This window comes from Rhinolophus sinicus, linkage group LG03, assembly GCF_036562045.2.
Source record: "Rhinolophus sinicus isolate RSC01 linkage group LG03, ASM3656204v1, whole genome shotgun sequence".
Classification (NCBI taxonomy): Eukaryota; Metazoa; Chordata; class Mammalia; order Chiroptera; family Rhinolophidae; genus Rhinolophus; species Rhinolophus sinicus.
In genome coordinates, this window is record NC_133753.1 from 159,921,330 (window position 1) to 159,944,515 (window position 23,186).

At 37.1% G+C, this 23,186-nt stretch overlaps 1 protein-coding gene and 1 non-coding gene across 4 annotated transcripts in view; both read right to left on the bottom strand.

The window, feature by feature from the left end:
- IPO11 (importin 11) overlaps positions 1–22,349 on the bottom strand; it is a 157,878-nt gene extending 135,529 nt beyond the window's left edge. The window contains exons 1-3 of one of the 3 annotated variants that reach the window (XM_019743722.2): positions 22,186–22,349; positions 8,986–9,129; positions 5,897–5,997 (exon numbers count right to left, since the gene is read on the bottom strand). In XM_019743722.2, coding sequence (XP_019599281.1) covers positions 5,897–5,997; positions 8,986–9,123 — 239 coding nt within the window. In that variant the 5' untranslated portion in view covers positions 9,124–9,129; positions 22,186–22,349. Of the gene's footprint in view, positions 1–5,896; positions 5,998–8,985; positions 9,130–21,669; positions 21,690–22,185 lie in introns of those variants that run through there. The other 2 variants (XM_074328906.1, XM_019743732.2) reach the window with 2 other exon arrangements.
- LOC141570833 (U6 spliceosomal RNA) lies at positions 5,538–5,643 on the bottom strand. The gene has a single exon (XR_012495285.1). It is a non-coding gene; the product is annotated as a U6 spliceosomal RNA (small nuclear RNA).
- Positions 22,350–23,186: the final 837 nt, after the last annotated feature.

The following is a 23,186-nucleotide window of genomic DNA, read 5'->3' on the forward strand; positions in this document are numbered from 1 at the left end:
GCAACTGTTGAGGTGAATTGTGTTCCCACAAAAAGATATGTCAAAGTGGCCAACCCCAAGAACCTGTGACTGTGACCTCCTTTGGAGACTGGGGCTTTGCAGATGTAATCAAGTTAAAATGAGGTCATACTGGATTAGAGTGGACCCTAATCCAATGACTGGTGCCTTTTATAAGGAGAGGGAAATTTGGACAGCGACTCAGAGGAGACAAGTGAAAAGAAGCCTATGTGATGATAGAGGCGACATTGGAGAGATGCAGCTGCAAGCCAAGGAACACCAAGGATTGCAGACCACAACCAGAAGCTAACAAGAGACAGGATTCTTCCTTAAAGTCTTCAGAGTGAGCACAACTCTGCCAAGCACCTTCATTTTAGACTTCTAGCCTCATGAACTGTGAGAAAACACACTTCCATTGTTTTAAACTACCCAGTTTGTGGTACTTTGATACAGCAGCCGTACAGCATCTAAAAACCAGGAAGGCAGCCAGCACTTTAAGAGATGGGGTCTTAGATAGAGCGGAAAAGAACTCTGATGAACCAGCACATTTCCCCATGAAGTATTTGCCCACAAGAAATCAAGCTGAAAGTAACAGCTAAGAGACTAAAAGGGCTAAGGAGAGGTCTCACAGTGCTGGAAAGACAAAAACTGATGTTGAGGGCCCACCCAGCAGGCAATAGTTTAGTGAACACCTAAGGCTTGCAGTCGAAGCCCCAGGAAGGCTAAAACCTGGGATTAAGAGTAAACCAGCACAAGACCACCCTCAATTAGATCATGATTGAATTCATAACCTATTTGCTTGCCCGGAGAAAATGAAATTCTCTCTGGAGAAAAGAGAACAGAATTCAAAGCCTCTCCGATTTTCCCCATGCAATGTTCAGCATTCAATCAAAATGTATCAGGCATAATATGAAACAGGAAAAAATGACTGAAATCAAAACACAAATAGAAACAGGAGATACAAACATTGCAATTACCCAAATCACAATTTAAAATATTTATGATGATTACCTTCAAGAAAAATAGGTGAAAAATGGAGAATTTCAGACAACTGCAATTTGTTTTTTAAAAAATGCCAAAGGGAAAGTCTAGAACTGGTAAACATAGCAAGTGAGATAAAAGTAACTGAAAGTTCAGTGGAAAAAAACCCAGATTGAAGCATAACGAGAAAAAAAGAACTTATTTTTGAGAGAGTTCATTGACAATGTGCACGAAAAAATACTAATGGCAGTTCTTCAGGCAGAAAACAAATGGATTCAAATGGAAGCCTGGCAACACTGAAAGGAATGAAGAACACTAAAAAAGTAAATTTAAATGAATACTGCTGGCAAGATAATATAAAATAGTATATTGTAGAGTTTAAAATATGTGTAGAATTAAAGTACTCAACAAGAGCATAAAAAACAGGAAGGTATAAACGAAGTTAAAGATTTTGCATTATATGGAAAAAGTGTCCTAATAATCTTGCAGAGAGAAAAATTAACAAAAAATGTCTTAAATAATTCAAAGGAAGGCAAGAAAAAAAGGGGGGGAGGATAAAGATCAGACAGAAACAAAGAGAAAACAAATGGTGGATGATAGACTTACCCTCAACTTTATCAGTAATTATATTAAATGCAAATGGACATAGTACTGAAATTAAAGACATTTATCAGATTGAATAAAAAAACACAACTATTTGCTGCTTATAAGAGAAACATTATAAATGAAACACAAAGAAATACTGAAAGATAAAGGAAAAGATACACCATGCAACCATGAGATGCCTGGGGTGGCTCTCTTAAAATTAGACAAACTGGAGTTTAGCCAAAACACATTAGTAGAAATTAAGAGAAACATTTTACAATAAGGACAAGGTCAATTCTACAGGAATATAATAACCCAGAACTTATATGATCCTAATAATAAAGCGTCAATATACAGAAAGCAAAAACAGAATGAAAAGAAATAGGCATGTCCATAATCACATTTGGAGATTCACACATCTCTCTCAGTAAGTGATGGAAAAAACACCACAAAATCAATAAGGATATAAAAGATTTGAATAGTACAATTAAAAATTTTGACCTAGTCGACATATATAAAATATCACAATCCACAATGGTAAACACACATCCCTTTCAAATGCACACAAAACATTTATTAAAATACCATATGCTGGGATCGTAAAAGACAGCACATTTCAAGAGATGAAATCAGTAACAATAGCTAAAAAGCCCCACATGTTTGGAAATTAATTACATGATATACTTCTAATTAATACATGGGTCTAAAAAATCACAGGAGAAATTTTTAAATATTTTTAACTGAATACTAATGAAAACACAACATAATAAGGCTCGTGAAACAGAACTAAAGCCATGATTACAAGTAAAGCCTTAATGTTTTAAATACATATTTAAGAAGAAAAACTGAAAATCAATTATCTAAGCTTTCATCTCAATAAGCTAGAAAAGGACCAGCAAATTAAAATCCAAAAAAGTAACAGAAAATACATCAAGGCTTATAAAGTACAATAACTAAAGCAAGAACAGACAAATAGGCCAACAGAACAAAACAGAATCCAAAACAGATCCATACATATAAAGTACCTGATTTATAACAAAGGAAGCATGGTGTTGTCCCTACTTCACATATGAACCTTACAAAGAAATCACTTCCAGATAGAACATACACCTACATATGAAAACTAAACAAAGCTTCTAGTAGAAAACAGATTATTTTTATGACCTTGGATTGAGCAAAAATTCTGTAAATAGGCCCCAAAAGAACTATAAGAGAAAGTTAGTTAAATTGAACTTCATTAAAATTAAGAACTTCTCTTCATCAAAAACACCAGTAAGAAAGTGAAAAGGCAAGTCATAAAGTGGGAGAAGACATTTTCAATATGTACATTCAACAAAGACTTACGTATATCCAAAATATGTATGAGGTCCCACAAATCAATAAGATAATGCAATTTTTTTTTTAATGTGCAAACAGCAGCAGGCTCTCCCTTCCCAGGAGAGGATATCCAAAGGACTAGTAAGTATATGAAAAAGGTACTCATTTGTCATCAGGAAAATGCAAAAATTACCAAGCGCACCAGCATGACTAAAATGAAGACAGATTAGACCAGATGCTGATGAGAGTGTGGAGTAAATGCCAACACTCATATGCTGCTGATGAGAGCGTAAATTGGTACAACCTATTTGGAAAAATATTTCATGGCATCTATTAAAGTTGAACTGAACATACATCTGACCATAAATGACAATAAAATGCACACTTATTTGCAAGAAGACGTGCAAAAGAGTTTTCAAGGAAGCATTATTTTAATAGTTAATAACTAGCAACAACCTTAATGCCCATCAACAGCAGAACAAATACATAATTGTGGTATGTCCCCAAAATGGAATGCTATACTCCTACATAAAAGAGTGAGCTACTGCTCCATGAAAATACATTGATAAATCTCACAATGATAATACTGAATAAAAGCCAGACACGAAAGAGAACATACTCTATGATTTCCATTTGTATGAAGCTCAGAAACAGGGAAAACTAATCTATGGTGACAGATATCAGAGCTGATACTTACTTGCGGGGAGAGAGTGGGATAGGGGACGGTGAGGGGGCCGGAGGGAGGCTTCTGGGAGGCTAGCAATGTTCTAGCTGGTTCCAAGTGGTAGTAACATGGGTGTGTTCACAATAAAAACATTCAGATTGTACCCATCAGTGCATTTTTTAAGTATATTACATATTACACTTCAACAAAAGTTTTTAAACCTTAATAGTGACTTGCTCAAGGTTAGTACACAAATGAGAAAACAAGATTAAGGAAAACATTTGGGTGAAAAGAGTCAAAGCCCCATGAAAGTCTATGATTTCCCGTTATAAATGATCTCTAATCCTTTCATAACTCTGCTGTAGTTTCCAACTTGAATAGCTCTCTTCTATCATCAAACACCTGAAATGTTTTCTCCTATAATGTTTTGCTTCAAGCTTGAAATTCAAGTTTTCTTTTATGCCAAGGAGCCAGGTTCAACAGTTTTCATCATTTGAATTACTATAATATGATTATGATTAGCTACCAGATTAGAGAGAGGAACCGACCATATAAAAAAAAAATACATATTACAGAAAACAAGTCATTAACATGCAGAAAACTTTGGCAATTCTCCAATAGTTAACATTCCACCTTTAATTTTATGCACATGCTATCATTAAATGAATTCACACTATATACCAAGCAGAAGTTGGATAATATCTAATTAATTAGGACCCAGTTAAAGGTACATTGTATATAATAATGATACACAAGCTTAAATTACTCCTATTGCCATGAAAACAGTGTAAGAATAGGAGCTATATAACATGAAACTAAGGTAAGAATACAAACAAGCAGACTTTTCAGTGTCAAATTGAAACATGAGTTTGATTACTAATCTTTGCTCCCTTGCTCCCGTTTTAAGCACACTCTTAACACCCTAGTTCCCTAAGTACATTGATCTCCTTTACAGTTCGTATCTCAATATACATTAAAAGAGATAGCTTGGGATTTAACTAACTAATATCACATAATGACTTCAGTAACTTTTTACGTTTCAACTAAATTTCAGTTCCTAATTCTTTTTGTGAAAGTAAAATCTGAAATATTTAATCATAATTTACTCTCCCTTCCAGTCATTACAAATGACTTTTTATAGTCATTTATAACCATATGCTTTATATAACCAGTAAAAAATAAATTTTAGGAAACATCTAAAATTTAATTGGACATAGCAGCAGAAGCTTGTGTTGCTGCACTGTTTCCAAATACTTCATTTCTCTCAAAATTATGAATAATTTTAAAATAAGAGAAGGGTTTACTGCAGTATCTTAAGTGCAGCCGTAAACTATTCTAGTTGCTTCCAATATTATTCAAGGGCATATTTTATATGCACTTTGAAGTACTCAAACAAGTTTTTTTATTTTGTTTTGTTAACAGCCTTATGAATATAAGAACGTAAAGAGCTATAGTGCCATCTACTGGAGAACAAAGACTATGTTACTTCTTCAGCAAGCTTCACTTTTTGCTATCAAAGGAATCCCCAGAGTTGTATCTGCACTGCCTTTCCGTCAATTACTTAACATATAATTAATTAAGAGAAATCTGTTCACTTAACCACCTACAGAGTTACAACTGAATCTGATGAGATCACAAAGGTATACTATCCCATTCCCACCACAAAGGAAATTATGCAGAAGACTCTGAAATTTCCAGCTAGCTCAGAAATGACCTGGGATTTCTTTTTCAATAATTTTTTTCCAAAATCCTAACTGCACACTTCTTTAAAAAAAGAAAAAAAAAAGAAAGACTTTTTCGACATGACTCATTCACTCAGCATTTGTTTTGTGCCCATAAAACTAGAGATCTTAGAAAATAGGCCAACCAGAAATCCATACCTTCCCTCTCCCAAATAAAAACTCAGGGAGAAAAGCAGTAATATGGATATTGATTTGTAATTAACTATGGAGAACATTTTTCTACTTTAATAGTTAAGACACTTTATTTTCTTTTAAGTATGAAACACCACCAATTCCCGTATCATCCTAGCACAGGGACCATGCTAATCCTCTCTGTATTGTTCCAATTTTAGTGTATGTGCTACTGAAGAGAAACACATTCTTTTACATAAAGAACGAACAGGTAGTGATAAGAACAGATGGAAGAACTGACTCCCGGTGATGAGCTCACAATGTGATATACAGATGATGTATTATAGAAATGTACACTTGAAACCTATGTAATTTTACTACTGTTACCTCAATAAATATAATTAAAATAAAATGCAAAAAAGAATTTAAAAGGTACATTCTAGTACCTCCCTGAATTTGGGAAGGATTACACTGGGAGAAGGAGAGCGATGGAACTTACTGAGGTGCTACTCGTCTCCAGTAACGATCAATTCCATTTTTAAAATATAGCACAGCAAGCCACCTTACATTTATATCCAGAGCATGGTTTGTGAAAATATTCTGTAAATAGAAAACAAAGTATTAGAATGAACATGTAATAAGTTAAAAGTATAATTAACATACCTACATTAAAATATAGATAGATTTTTAAATGTATGTTTCATTTAAATTTTGTCCCTCCATACATCATGTTATTTTCTAAATATTGATAGCTCTACAACTCATATAAGAAAGCAAACCTGCTCAGGAGACTGTTAATTGTTTATGCTGAGTAATGGATATGAGAAGGAGATTCATTACACTATTCTACTTTGAAGCCGAAATTGAGAATTTCCCTACTAAGCGTAAAACAAAATAAACCTAATTATATATCACAACTACACACACACGAAATTAAAATAAACACCTTCTAAATTAAAATTGAAAAAGTAGACCCACCAAAGCATAGATTCAAAGATTCTAAGGAGTAAAGCCCCTGGGTTATTAATCATGTATGATAGACTACTTCAAAGTATTCTCCTTATCAAAACAAGTATGCTTACAAATAAGTTTCACAGCAGAACACTTTTAAGTTACATGAAGGCAGATGTGATGTGAATAATTTCAACTCAAAATTAACCATTACTCAAAAAATTTACTCACTGTGTTAATCCAAATACAGGTAGTCCTTGCTAAAGTAGTGGAAGACTGTAAAAATGACTGTGCAAGCTAAACCATGTAACAAGATCTTAATAATCGAGGAGAAAATAACTATTCTCTGTGACCTTTAATTTTTTATCAAAAAATTTATTTAAATTATTATCAAAAGTTTATAAGTGAGTTATAAATGTACATGCAAATAACAAGACTAGTAAAACTAGTATTTCCACTGTAATTTAAAATATCACAAACATTAAGAATTAAAGTGTATTATTTCTTTGTAAAAAAACTTGTCTAGAATAGTGGAGGCATAGGAAAAATGTAGGAATATGTTAAGGAATATGTTAACTGACTAGAATTGCACTCCACCTCAGCCCAAACACAGCTCAAATCCCTAGAACTAACCTCTTAAACACAACCTTGTGTGGGAAAAGCTCAAAACCAAAAATTACACTGTGGAAGTGTAATTTTAGGAAATTACATATTAATAGGAAATATTATTTCCTATATATATATAAATATTTCCATAATAATAGGAAAATATTATGTTAAGTACTGAAAACAGGTACGCATACCATAATTTCCAATTTTTCTAAAATCATTTGCACAAACACACACAAAGATTACAAAGATAGTTGGGTAATGCTCATTTATTCCTTAGTATCCATGACAACTGAGTCAGAGTCCCTCATTTTGAGTCTCCTTTGCAAAAGAAAGAATGGACTTCTCTCACCACATTAATCACATTCGATGTTAACACTTTACATGTCTACCTTCCACACTAGATTTTGAATCATGTCTTATGCCTAGAGTCTAGCAGTCCAGCGTAATAGAACCTTTGTAAGTATCTATTGAGCAAATGAGTGAGTGAATGGAAGTAATATGGGAAAGCTGCGTAAGTTGGTGTATCTAAGCCTATCTCAGCTACACATAGAGAACCAAGAAAAGTTCAAGCTGCAGATGTCAATCCAAGGAGGAGTATTCCACACATGTTTTGAATAATAGGACTGGAACACAAACAAAATTTAGGAATCTCTAATCTACAATGAACAGCTAAGGCTAAAACAGACTAAGTGTGCCAAGATAGTGAGTGAGTACAGGGGAAAAGGAAGAATTAAGTTAAACTCAGCAGTTCTTAATCTGTTATATATAATCTATTCCATCTAAAAGAAATTTTACTACCCCTCTAAGAAAAAAAGTGTAACTAGTAAAAATAGAAACAAAAGGTTCAGGCACTTAATAATTTATATGTTACACAAAAAGTCAACAGTTAATCAAGAAAGCCTATTGGTATTTTTAAGGTGCAACAGAAACTAAAAGAAGAAATTCCATTTGGCATGAAAAAACACAAGGCTAAATATAGAGTATATTCATTTAAATAAGCATATAAAGAGTAAAGACACTCAGATTTTCTAAAGATTTATACTGTGCACAACATTTACAAACATGATTATCTACATAAAAATAAGATTTGAACATCTTTAAAAAAATCAATCTCTTTCTTACCTTTTTGTTACTGAGCCCAAAACAGCCAACTTTCATGTTACTTTCAGAGTACCAAGTATGACTTATGGACATTTTATTTCCCTTACAGTCATGACTACTATCTTCTTAAATTTAACAAACAACTCAAATATTTTAGCCATAAAGTCAAAATATGCATGTCCATTGCTATAGTTTTCTATTTTACAAGATACAGTAAACAGTGTTGCTCTGAATTTGTCTGTTGTGACCCAGTCACAAACAGTTTTTGATCCAATCGGTAGCCTCACAGGCCCTTCCCAAAAACTGTATCTCAAATACTAATCAGAGTTCTGCAATTTTCAGAAGAATAAGGACGGCCCTTAACACAAAAAGATATTCTTTCATTCTGGCATTGAGAAAACAATTTTGATTAACTAACCAAACGCTAAAGCATACATATATTGTTAATTAAATTATTATGCAATTTCTCATAACACCCAGGAAAAATGCAGATACACCAAGAAAATAAAAAATTTCCTTTGGAAAAGAAGGCAATGTTTTCAAGTGAAACACAGCGAGCAAGGTAGACCTGCCTCTGCCGCTGCAGCGGGGAGACCTGAACAATTCCGACGACACCAATGAACTGGGCACGGATGAAGGCAAGTCCTCCCTACACTCTTAGGACAGCATTCACAGGCTACAACAGACAATCAGCACAACGTAGCCTTCTGAGCAGATACAACCAATATCCTGCTCGGTTATTTATCACCCGTAACAAACACCCTCAAAGAGCCATGCCCTGAATTAGTAAACGGCAGTGCAATGGCAGCCAAATATTTGGATCCGTTTCATTAGGTAAACCACCAATTCAAGTAGGTTTTTAAAACAATGAATACAGCAATGGTATCTCATGTTAAAAATAATGGTGAACTATTTAGAACTTACCAGCAACACTGAATAGAAACCTGGCTGTGTCTCCCATTGTTTCAACTGCTCCTCAGCTGGTTTTAACACAGCGGTATCCTGACTGGTGGCCTGCGTTAAGACCTGGAGAACAACAGTGCTGGCACTATTGAGATCCATGGAAACCTGGCGATGAGAAAGTAACATACTGAAATGTACATCACACATGAAAAATTAACAGAAACATAATTGGAGAAAAGATTTCAATATTCTGATTACTCTGATACTTCATTCACCGACTCCTTCATGTTTCAGCTGGATTTCTGTCTTTCTATGTACCACCCACACTTACTTAAAATTCCTGTAATTCAATTCAAGCCAGCTAAAATAAAAATAAAAATTTTCACAAAACAGCCATTACCTGAGCATGTTACATGTCACGCACTGTATTAGGTTGGTGCAAAAGTAATTTTGGTTTTTGCAATTATTTTTAACCTTTTAAACTGCAATTATTTTTGCACCAACCTAGGAGGGGGGACTAAGGTAAGGGGGAGGGGAGCAGGCGGAAGAACGGAAGGGAAAGGAAAAAAAAAAGAAAGAGGAGCTATTGGGGAACAGAATAGTCCCAGTGTGTCCAAGTAAAATCCCACAGACTACTAGCTAAGTACAATAAAGAAACAAACCTTCAATCAAGAAAGCAAACTTAGTATCATGAACAGCTGCACAACTTAACCTTAGGTGCCTCCTGATGTGATGCAATAAAAAGTATGCAACCTCACCTCTGACACACCAAAAATGATCAGCCTTAATCTAATGAAGACTCTAGACCCAACTTCCAGTTTAAAAGAAATAGAAATAGTCTCTTTTCCACAGCACTTCTCGAATGGTGACAAGAAGAGCTACACAGATCCTCTCCTCAGTGAACCTACCATGACCAGTAAAAATTATAAAAAGCAACCTTTTAAAGTCTCTGAAAAGTGTGGTTAATAACATATGGCGAATGGGGAAAACTTTATGCAAGAAATACTAGTAAATCTGGGTAAGAACAGCAAGAATCTGTGGCATTGGAGCCATCCTGCCCCACAGTGTGACAGAAGCTCTACTCCAGGCAGATACAGCCAGGAACATGCGGCTTTTTCTCACCAATGCTCCTAATTTATGGCTACAGGTTCACCCCAAGAAGGGCAAGCAGCCAGCATTTCTCATCCAGCCCAGCTACGTGTTGCAGCTGCATTCCAGGCAAGCACAGCTGAGAGGTCTAGGGCTCTGTTCTTCCACCAAGGCACCATTCAAGATGCAGATGCTCTACACCAAGCATGAGGCCAGGAATAGTGGGCCTATTCAGGGCTACCCGAGCCTGCTCAGAGGGTAGAGGTTCCACACCAGGAAAAGTAACAACTGGAGATTTCAATACTCTACCTTAATAGGTAGAACAAAAAATAGATAGAAAATAATAATAATAATAATAGGTAGAACTAGGAAGAAGACCAACCAAGAAATAAGTCTTGAACGACATTATATACAAACTAGACCTAACAGACATTTACAGAACATTCCACGCAACAACAGACGAATGCATACACTCTTCTTGAGTATACATGAAGTGTATATGGAACATTCTCCAGGACAGACCATCTGCTAGGCCACAAAATAACCGTCAACAAATTTAAAAGGACTGAAATCACGCAAATATGTTCTCTGATCACAAGCAAAAACAGAAATAGGAAATTCACTCACATTTTCTGATTTCAAAACTTGCGACGCAGCTACAATAATCAAGACAGGGTTGGTGACTGGCTTAAGGATAGATATATAAGTCAATGAAACAGATCTGAAAGTCCAGAAACAAACCCTTACATCTAAGGTCAACTGATTTTCAATAAGGGCACCAGGACAATTCAATGGAGAAAGAAAGCACAGTCTTTTCAACAAATGGTGTTAGAACAACTGGATATCAACATGAAAAGAGTAAAAAGAAATGAAATCCTTTTTCATATATGCTATAACGTAAATGAACCTTGAAAACATTATGCTAAGTGCAGGAAGGCAGTCACAAAAGACCATGGTTGTACGATTCCATTTTTATGAAATGTACAGAATTTATAAAAAGTACAAAAGTGACTGCCTAGAACTAGGGGACCAGGGGAAAATGTGGAGTTACTGCTGATGGGAACGTGGTTTCTATTTGGGATGACGAAAATGGGATAATGAAAAGTGGTAGTTGCATAACTCTGTGAATGTACTAAAAACTGAATTGTATACTTTCAGTAAATGAATTGTATGGTCTGTGCATTATATCTTAATAAAGCTCTTACCTTTTTAAGTGCTTTGACTACGTAAATGTCAAAGTTGGCAAGAGACAAGGAAAAGTGACTGAAGAAATGAAAAACGTGGCTAGAGTATCAACCACAGTAACTGATGTTAATTCAGAGCACGGAAGAGCATTTGTCAAAGAAATCAGAGCAAGATTAAAGATAAGACTTGGGACATAAGCCAAGAAGGTTCCAAAGATTCCAGTCCCTTTCAAATCCATACAGTACAGTTTGGATTCATTTCAGTTTCTCAACAGAGGTCATGTGGGTGTTGGGACATTATAGGTTGTTCAACATCCTTGCATACTATATGTAAATAACACTTCCTAGGGATTGTTTTGGCTAAAGATGCTCCCACATATCTCCAAATACCCTTCATTTAAAGAACCACCAGGGCTGCTGAAGCATTCCCTACGAGATCCCTATGAGACTTCAAGCAGACTGTCAAAGGTTGATCTATTTGGAAATAAAAAATATGCAATAAAACATATATAACAAGGAGGAGTTATTTCCTTGCTTTCTTTTCTTTACTCCTTAAATACCACATCTACTCAAGGGTTTCTTTTTTTTTTTTTTTTTTAATTTATTGGGGTGACAATTGTTAGTAAAATTACATAGATTTCAGGTGTATAATTCTGTATTACATCATCTATAAATCCCATTGTGTGTTCACCACCCAGAGTCAGTTCTCCTTCCATCACCATATATTTGATCCCCCTTACCCTCTTCAAACGACCTACAAACTCCCACTTGGTAATAGAAGCTATAAGCTTAAATCCTCTTAAACCAATCAGGACTTAAAAATATTCTTAGTCTGTTTTGTAATTAGAGGGCTATCTATATTGTCAAATAAAAAATATGTGTGAAACTACAGAAATATAAAAATACCTAAGAACAAAAGACAAGTGGGAAACAACAGATTATAAACAGTAGTTGTGTTTAGGTAGCCCCAGGGGTTACGAGGATTATTACAGTCTACATACGAGGTCTGACAATTACATCGGCAAACGGATCCTAGAAAAAGTGCTACATACCTCATTGCTGAATATCACTATGGTCACCTTCGATGTATTCCCCAGTGCCTAGTCCACCCTTCAAAGCAATTCGGGAATTCTTTTTCTGGAATGGCCAGCAGAGTTGTCGTATTACCCTTGATGTCCTGAATGTCATCAAAATGTCTTCCTTTCAATATTTCCTTTATCTTCAGGTAAAGAAGGAAGTCATTGGGGGCCATATCAAGTGAGTAGGGAGGGTGTTCCAATACAGTTATTTGTTTACTGGCTAAAAACTCCCTCACAGACAGTGCCGTGTGAGATGGTGCATTGTCGTGATGCAAGAGCCATGAATTGTTGGCAAAAAGTTCAGGTCGTCTAACTTTTTCACACACCTTTTCAGCATTTCCAAATAGTAAACTTGGTTAACTGTTTGCCCAGTTGGTACAAATTCATAATGAATAATCCCCTCTGATATCAAAAAAGGTGAGCAATATCATAGCAACAAGTTCGCAAACATAACTGTCAGACATCGTATCGTACCTTTATGATGAGAAAACATTTTTAAAAAGGCCAAGAATTTTCGCTTTATATCTGTTCTCGATTTCCATGGGAAAATTTGCTTCATTTCTCTTCCCAACTCCTAAAACATCTCAACTTCTTGAAAGCTTGAAATTATCATGTATTTCTCTTGTCAAGCACATACCAAAAAATCACAGCACTATATTAAATATCACACATTTAAGTAGATAATGTGGTCATCAACTGCACTATCTTAATAAAAGTTGAGTAGAGAAAGCTTACAAACTTGGTCTTCAGTAACAAGAGTTGATAAGCAACAGTTCTGTCATATTGCCTAGATTTGTGATCGCAATGTTTACCAAAAAACAATCTTCCCCTCTCAGGGGACTCTGAGTCTTGTAATCTAACAGCAATTTTAACTGCAAATAGTCATGTTTTACAAAGTACGTAATATTCTTACTATTTGGTGTTTATAAAAACAATAGTTTTAAATCTATTTAATAATCTAAGAAAAATAAAACTAACCCAAAAGTTCTAATTCATTATTTACTTTCTTTTAAGCATCACGTATTATATACAGTACACTTTCATTGCATAAAAGGAAAATACGTTTGCATTTGTTAGCAATATATTGTCTTTAATTTCATTTCGAAGTCTTCTCCATGACTGTTTCCACATCAATTTGTTTCTTCACCAGATAACAACTGCTAAAGCTAACATTCCTAAAGATGTAAACACAGAGTAATCTGCAGTGCCACCTGATGGTAAGAAGTGCTACACCCCAAAGAGTGTTCCAAGCATCCTTTTCCCCTCAAGACAGAAAGAGGAAGATGTTGGAATTCTCAGTGACCTCTTGGCCAGGACAACCATCTGGAAACACAGCAAGGGTTTTCAGGGTTCAAGAACTTCGGTCAATACATGCAGAGAAGAAAGCTCCTGGGAGAAAGTAATGAATGGGAGCCTACAGAATAATGTACTACAAAAAAGATGGGATTCAAAATATGAAAATGAAAACCTGACCATGAAGCAAACAGGACACCCAAAAAGCTTCCTTACAGCACTATCTCTACTTCTGTAGTTAGATGCTGCATCATTAAAAATACTCTCTATCAAAAGAAAATGAGAGGTGAAGACATGCATGTTTTGAGCTTTACACAAAGTAAACATGACAGAATTTAAGAAAATGTAAGCTATGTTTTAACATAAAGGAGACTCAGAAACTGTGGAACAAGAACAAGCAAAGTAATATGAGGAATAAAGAGCTGAAATTATCTGATGACAAAAGCATCACCATATTCCACATTTAAGTCGAATCATAATCTACAACCCAAGTCTACAAAAAGAAGAGGAGGCAGAAAACACATTCTTCGGGAATCATGGATAGGAAATATTACAAAATTGCTAAACTGCCTGAAGTCAAAAGCGAACTAGAGAGAGATAATGTGTCCAAGACAAGAAAGAAACAAACTTCTGTGAAGACCAAAGAAGAGTTCAAAGATAAGCAAAATAGAAAAGTTACCATATTAGAAAGCTTAAAGATAAAGAACCATTTTATTATTTTCAGGAGCCAAAATCTTAAATTAAAGCAGCTTGCCAGAAAAATAAAAGTTAAACCTGAATCTGAGCAAGCTTCTAGTTTGCACGCCAATGGTAGTTTGGGGGCAAGTAGGTGGAGGTAAGATAAAATAAGAGTGATAATGAGCCGGTAATTGTTAGAACTGGGTGGTGGGTAGACTGGGTTCATTATACACTTCTGTCTGCTTTTGTGTAAGTCTTTTTAAATGGCAGCTAATGGGTCATGACACAGAGATCACTAAAGTAGCTATTCATGGCTGACATGGACCCTGGAAATCTGTGACTGCAGTAGATAGTAAGGGCCCCTTCCTCCCCACGACCATTCTACACAGTGCACACGTGTCACATCGATTTCCTTGTTAACTTGCATCTCATCTACCAAATCATGGGCTGCTTAGAGGCAAGAATTCTAATCTTATTCATCTACATATGCCAGCACCTGGTAGTGTCAGGGATATAGCAAATGCTCAGTAAATGTTCGACGAACTAAAGAAAGTAATAATGTGATTGTGATTTTGAAGAGTGGAAAGCTGACTTTTAGAAAAGGTAAAACAGAAAGAAGTCAAAAAACAAGTACCTTTCTGGAATTATATCATAGTAAAGAAAGAAATATCTACACAAGATACTACAAGAGTAAACAGTATGCTGAATGGCTGAAAAAAAATGAAGGAATAAATTAGTGAACAGTCCATTCATTATCTTCCTCTGCTGAAATGGGGCACATCGAGCCAACAAAATTTAACACTACTTTTCACTGGGAATAGCTAACACCCTTTGTTCCCATCTTGTGCTCTCCAATCAGCTTTCTGACATTTATTTGGTTTATCATTAGACTTTTCTACCTTTATTCATTCAATAAATAGTTATTGAACACCTACAAATGTCAGATATCATTCTAGGCACCTGAGATACATCAATGAACTAAAAATACAAAAAGTATCCCTGCCCTTGCGAAGAGTATGCAGTCAGATCTCGGAGATACTGCAGGCTTGGTTCTAGATCACAACAATAGAGTGAGTTGTAATCTTTTTGCTAGGGGAAGGTCTTGCCTTCAGTGTGTGAAAAAACGCAACATCTGTGAAGCACAATAAAGCGAGCTACAATAGAACAAGTATGCTCGTACTCTAGTGGGGTAAATTATATACCCCATGTAAGAAGGCATTATACAGAGCCAGGAGGCACTGTGAGAGAAGTGCCGTCCAATAAACCCACGCATTTGTGCCTCACTTGGAGATTTGAGAGAAATGGCAATGACAAACTGCAGTACTTCTCTTGCCTGTTTGGTATACATGAGAGTATCCCACGCCTGAACACCTCCTACAGGAAGTGAAGGAGCTTATCCTAAACAATAGTGACCCCCCACACCAAGACAAGGTCAGCGGTGAGTCCCCAACTAGTGTCACCATGCACCTCTTTGATATTCCTTTGGCCGAAACAAAAAAATACACATCTGTATAAAAACTACTAAGAACAACAATTATGCTTATTGGTTTTAAAATTCCTTCTCTGATGTAAAACAAAGAAATAGGAAGGAAAAGCAGTAAGCTTGATTTCGAGCTATTGTTCTTTGAACTGGATTAATAGCACCTGCCTAAATTTAACAGACTATAACCGATCAGATTTAAATTTAGTGAAAACCTTTTGCTAAGTGTTAAGGGATCATTAGTCTTCGTCAACTATATACACCTTTGATCGATAGTTTCCAATTACGGGTCTAGGACATCACTGTCTATTATTCTTAGAAGAATCTCATTCTCGTTTTGAGAGTTTAGCCTAAGGAGTCACTGCATTTTTAAAAATTCATTCATTAAAAGTGAAATTCACCCACGCATAGGCGATATGCCCAGTAATGCCCTCACACTTAGGAACTATTATACACTTTATCATTAAAATGTTTTGAATCATTAAAATAACTTTCCTATCACCATGGAGCCATCTATATCTGTTCTAAACAATAAGTATATCTAATTTAAGCATTTTGTTTTATTGACCAAGAAACTGTGTCCCAAAGAGGTTAAGGAAATAAACTCTGACTTCTCTAAGATCACAGGCTCATCAGTATCATCTCTGGAACCTAAAATTCAAATGTCCTATCCCAACCCAATACAAAACTTTGGGCTACACTTTTTTTTTTTTCTTTTTGAGCACAATGCTGTCAATTGATACCGCAAATGAAATCAAACTATTTTGGCATTTGTTTGTTTTTTTCAGCTTTAGACCTGAGAACCATATACAACATGAAGACTATAGCTTATCTTCCTGATAAATTATACATCAAAACTAAAGGCCAAAATTAATGGAGTCAATGAAAACACCATACATAAAGTTAACAAGGTAAAGATTAGGAGGATTTTAAATGACTGAAACAGTCCAAGGATTATTATACAGAATATACAAGGAATCCTTTTGAATCAACAAAGCAAGAAAACTGGACAAAGAATATAGACAGACAATGCATAGATGGAAAAAGCCAAATGGTTAATAAATATGAGAAGAGATACTATGTCACTGGTTATCAGGAATTTTTAAAACATTAGGAAATTACTTTATAATCCCCAGATTGGCAAAAACTACAAAGTCCGGAAATATCCAGTGCTGGCAAGAATGTATGGAAATAGAAACTCTTATTCATAGCTGCTAGTAGTATATATTGTTACAACCACTTTGGAAAATGATCTTGCCATTGTTAATGAGACTGTGTGTGCATGTGTGTGTGAGGCAGGGGGGCAGGGAGAGAGGGAGAGAGAGCGAGACAGAGACAGAGAGACCTATGACTAGGTTATTGCCTTGACCCAGCAGCTTCACACTTGGTGCTATAACCAGGAAACTCCTGCACAGGCATACAAGCAGACAAGGAAAAGGTGTCAATCTATAGTAAGACAGTGTTGGAGAAAACATGCTGTCCATCGTTAGTGGAACAGACACATAAAATGTATCTTGTCCTGACCTTGTATTTGTTCCTTCTGGCTGGAAACTTGCCTCTGGAACGTTGCATGTCTTGTTCTGTAACCCCGATCCAGTCTCTGCTCACGTCATCAACTAATCAAGTAAGTCTTGCCTGACGCCCAACCTAAAGTAGCCAACCCCCAACCCAGAATCTCTGGTCTGGAAAGTCTTAATTGTTATGCATAATACTTTCAACTATCTGACATTCTAATATATATGTGTTTATTGTCCAGACTCTCCATTAAAATTTAAGGTCCAGAGACCAGGGACTTCGATTTGTTCTAGGTATATTGCCAGAATCCAGAACAGTAGGAAAAGTGAATATTTGCTAAATAAATGAATTCAACAACGAAATCCCAATCTCTGCTTATAGTTGTGTAAAGTCACAAAAATGAACCCAATTCTCTGACTTTTCAAGCCTACTCGGTCCAACATCTAGATTATATAACATTCCACATTTTTTCAATTCTCTGGTGATTCAACTTGTATTGAGTCTTCAACAATGAAGCGGCTTGTACAGGCCAGGCAGTGCTCTGAGAGATAAATAAGAGAGTCTCTACATTCAGGTCTAGAGAGGAAAAACAAAAAACAATTACAATATAGTATAAGCGCTGTGATGAGCTGTTATGAAAGAATGTAAGAGGCCTAACACCATAGGGAGGTAGGGGAAGGCTTCCCAGGAGGGAACAAACAAGGTAGCGCTTGTGCTGAGTAGGAGTTATCCAGAGGAGTACACTATGGGTGCCTGTCAGACAGGTGAGGGGTAAATTCTAGGCAGAAGACACACAACATACAAGTGTTTCTCAATTTTAAAAAGCATCCCAACACTTTTGAAGAACTGAAAATACTTCAGCACAACAGAAGCATGTGAGGCAGGAAACAGCAGAAGGTGGAAGCAAAAAGCAAGCAAGGCCCAAATCACTAAGGTCTGTATTTCCTAGGCTTGGTAGTTTGGATTTTAATCTGAAAGTGCATGAAGGACTGCAGAATCACACCGCAATCTGCCTACAGAAAAAGGAAGGGTAGAGGGGGATGGTATGCATTCTCGGAGGGAAGGGAATTATTCAGGTTTACACAAAGGTCCAGATAATAATGATAATCTGAACCATGGGAGTAGCCACGGAAAAGAGTTGATGAAATAGGTACAACAAGATTTGGTAACTAATTAGTTCAGTGGTGAGAGAGCAGCACCTAAGGGTAGTAAGAGTTAAGATTCTGGGCATCTCCAACTGAGAGGTGCCTGCAGGATCACAGAAGGAAGAGAAGCAACTTCAGAAAGGGTGAGATATAGAATTTTTCCCTTGAGTTTAAGGCGTCTTAAGACAACAGCAACATGTCAGAGTTGAAGAGTGATCTGTACTAAAGAGGCAGAGATTTGGGAGCCATCAAATTAGAGAAAGCAGTTGAAGTCCTCAGGGATGAGACCATTCAATGAAAGTAGGCAAAGGCAGAAGAGAGCAGAAGATAGTACCCCAGAGTGAAACAAATATCCAGATGGTCAGAGAAGAGAGAAAAATAAACCAAGGAAAGACTGGCCAAGACATAGGAGGGAAATGAGGCTACAGTGTTACAGAAGCATAAGAGAATTTCAAGGAGGACGACTAGCCAAAATGTCAAATGATTTAAAAGATTCCATTACATTGCATGACAAAGAGATCAATGGTGACCATCACCCCGTGAAATTCAGTGACTGCAGTGGATTGCCAGACTTCAATATATTGTTAAAAAAAACAACAACAAGTAATAAGGAGGTGGAGAAAATGTAATGTAGACAACTGTTGCGAGAAACTTAAGAAATGATTACAAGGGCTGCCGGTGAGCTCAGTTGGTTACAGTGCGATGCTCGTAACACCAGGGTTGCCAGTTCGATCCCCACATGGGCCAGTGTGAGCTGCGCCCTCCACAACTAGACTGAAACAACTACTTGACTTGGAGCTGATGGGTCTTGGAAAAACAAACTTAAAATAAATAAAAGTTTTTTTAAAAAAAAAAAAGAAAGAAAAAGAAATGATTACAGATGAACCGGAAGGTGAATCTAGAGTGAGGAGAGTGTATTTAAAATGGGTGTTTAAATCCTGACAAGTTAGTGTCAGTCGAGAGTAAAAAAGGGATAAGAAGTGTTACAGACTGAACTGTGTCCCCCACAAATTCATACGTTGGGAGTCCTCACCACCAGTATCCTCAGTATCAAAGATAAGATTTGTGAAGAAGCAATTAAGTTAAAATGAGGCCATCATCCAATACGACTGGTGTTCTAACGTGGAAAAGAGATACCAAAGGTCCTAGTGCACAAAAGTATGACCATGTAAAGAGGAAAAAGATGGTGGTTATCTGTAAGTCATGGAAAAAGGCCTGAGGAAACCAATTCTTCATCTTGGACTTCCAGCATCCCAAACTGTAAGAAAAAAAATTATATTGTTTAAGTCACTCAGTCTGAAGTATTTTGTTATGGCAGCCATAGCAAACTAATATACCGAGAAAAATTGTTCCTCGGGAGAAAACATTCAGAGCACAATTAGAGATGAACAAATAGAGGTAGACATGTTTGCACGTGAAAGAAGGCAAAAGGCTACGAAGCTGTCACCAATGTACTCGTATTTCATTTCTTCTGTGAAGTAGAAAGCAATATTATCCAGGAAAGAGTAAATAAGGAAGGAGGTAGTGGGTTAATAACCACCATGGGAAACAGAAGTAGTTACAACAGATACAAATGATTTTTGGGCTGCTTGTCCATTACTCAATAAATGTCTCTTGTTAAATAAATACCTAGCTGTCATTCATGAAGGCTTTAATTCAGTTTTAATAAGGTGAACTCTGGCAGTAACTAGCAAAAGAAAAGCACTGGAATGAGTCAGAACCTGAGTTATAAATCTAGAAATGCATGACCTTATGTAAGTCACTGACCATTGCTGGGCCTTTGTTTCTTCAACCAGATATATCAGACTCCATAATCAGCGTAAGATCACCTCAGATTAAAATAAATGATGCTACAATTTTTATACAGGTTTGTGCATGAGCTCAGTCTTCTTTACCAAGCAACGTAGTGCATCTCAAGCTTTAACGCACATTCGTATTATCTGGAGAGCGTGTTAAAATGCAGATTCTGATTCAGTACATCTGGGGTTAAGGCTGAGATTGTACATTTCTAATAAACTCTCTGTGATGCCATATACCACATTTTGAGTAGCAAGGGTGTAGAACATTGATCCAGTTCAAGCGCTACAAAGCTTATATAATTCTCAGTTTATCTGTAATCAGCTCGGTATTTAGAAAACCAAACAAAGACACTCCAGACTCGCACCTGTACTAAGTATGTCTTGCCATTTCCATAAACAATCTGATATTAACTGAGAGTCCACATTTGGTACAGATAGAAAAAGAAATGAATAAGTACCAGCAATAACACGAAATTAGAAGCCCAAGATTAAATACATATACAGACACATATACATACATACAACACAAAGGTTAAACTCTATCTAATCAAACATATTATCTCCCAAAACATGAATATTTTTCTTTCTGGAAAAACATACACTTATCTCTGGAAAAATCTTTAGTATCTCAGCCTATCTTTTGCACACTGGTTTGATCTGAATGCAAAAAACATTCACAATGTCACAAAATCTAAAGATTTTTATGTTAATTACCAAATAATCTTCACATATTTATATTACCACAATTAAATTCGTTCGTGGTGACAATTCTCTTCTGCTTTAGGAAGTGTAACCAGGACAGAGTAGTCCAGCTGCCCTAGGGCTATATAACATACTGCCACACAGCTTTGCTATAATTAAACTGTTTCTACTATTCCCTGTGCTAGGTTACAGGAGGAAAAAAATTCCACAATCCTACCACAACCAACAGGGAGAGATTTTCATTCTGATTTCCCAGAAATCTTCCTCAGTGATGAAAGATGTAAGAAAAAGTGTCATGCAATGGATGTCTTATATTAGAGTCACTCATCCTTAACCTGAAACCTCTATACTGAACTGAGAAGTTTGAAATAACATGAAAATGAAGGAGTTAATTCCCTATCCAAAAAAAAATTATGGCCGGTAAAATGCTCTTCCTTACTCCCTTCTGAAGAATAACCACATCTCAAGGACACTACCGCACGACTACTGAGCTCCTTTAAACTGGGTGGAGGGGGAGGAGAGGACATGTCAATTGCCATCTTGGCACCAGGAGGCAATTTACCAGTCCTAGCTGTTTTTGTCAAGTCACTTTGAAATAATACTTCCCTCAATCACCACCATAAGACAAAAGCCTAAAGAAAAATGACAAATGCGATGGGCCTCAAATCGTTTTGCTGAATCACAAATACCCCCAAATATAAAGCTGCAGAACTCGCCGGGCTTGAGCATTGGCGGCCATACCTCAGCAATCGGGTCCTCCCAGAAAATGTGTAACTTCCGTCACTTGTTCATTAAAGGTAAGCGAGGATCTAATATTTCATTAAAGCTTCCCCAGTATTGCTAGTAGCAGCAGTGTCGTGTGTGCAGTAACAACATACAGTGGCTTTATACTAAAGATGACCAAGATCTCTCAAAATCTGCACCACCTGTCCCTCAAGGGCACCACTCTGGCCCGCAATAGCAGCCAGGATGGGCACCCTACGCTCTACTCATTCTGCCACCCCGTGTCTGCCTCCCAGTACCCCGATTCCTCCGTGACCATGCTTCCCTCTGCCGTCTGACCCGGACAGCCCCGAGCTCCCAGGGGGACCTAGGGTTACGCAGGGAGACAAGCGTGCAGGCCGCCCTCGCCGCCCCACTGCTATCCCTGATCTGCCGGTAGCCCCACGTTCCTCCCTCGTCTCACGGGTCTCAGCAGCCCAACCCACTCCTCCCTTCCATCCTGCGTGCTCTGGGCCTCTCGGGCGGGGGCCTCACCGCTGAGTTCAATCTGGAAGAGTCCGGCTCTCTGGCTTCCACTCCCCAACACCGAGCGGCGTCGGTTGGTCCCGCACCCCACGCTTCCAGTCCACACGCCGCCGCCTACTGATGCCGAGATCGGCTTCTAGGAACGCGCCATGTTCAGCGTCGCAGCTCCAAACGACGCGGTCGCGCAAATATCGCGTCACAGGCTCCCACAGCGCGTGGACTAGGCAAAGGAAGACTGCGATAGGGCAGTGGAAGGAAGACGGGGGAGGGGCTTCCTCTTCGAAACAGAAGGCGCCGGGCGGCTGTAGCAGCAGTGTGCGCATGCGCAACATAAAGAGCCTGGAGCCTGGATTCAGCGGGATCTGTAACCATGGATACCGTAAGTCCGCGTTGCCCCATTCCTGAGAAAATCAGTTGTCGCCTGGGTTGATTGAAGCTTAAATCAGAACCATTTTCTCGTCCCATTTCTAGATATCAGCTGATCTAAAGCATTGTTTTACGGGTTTTTACTGGTCCGTCTGTGCAGATTACAGTTACTAAAATAATCCTACTTTCATTAGTCAACGCTATCATTAATACCTATTTTTTTAAGGTCCTAAACTTGTTGGGTGCTCTACTCCAGAACGATAGCAAGGGTGGAAAAATTAAAAGGAAGTCCAATTCCCCTGCCTCTTCTACTAGCTAGCTCAGTGACCTAAATTTATTTTTAGAAAGAGAATTTGTGAAGAAATAGTTGAGTGTTCATAAAGATTAATAAAAATAGATAACATTTATTCAGCATTTAGAATGTGCCTGGTACAGTTCTAAGTTCTTTATATAAATCGTGTATTTTTATCCTGAAACCAACCCTATAAGGTGTTGGTTTATTATAACCATTTTACAGATAAGAAAAACTAAAGTACAGAGAAGTCAAGTGACCTACATAAGATCACACAGCTAATTAGTGGCAGTTAAGATTTGAACCAAGTAAACATAAGCCCTGCATTACGGGGATGTTCATCCCACAGGGC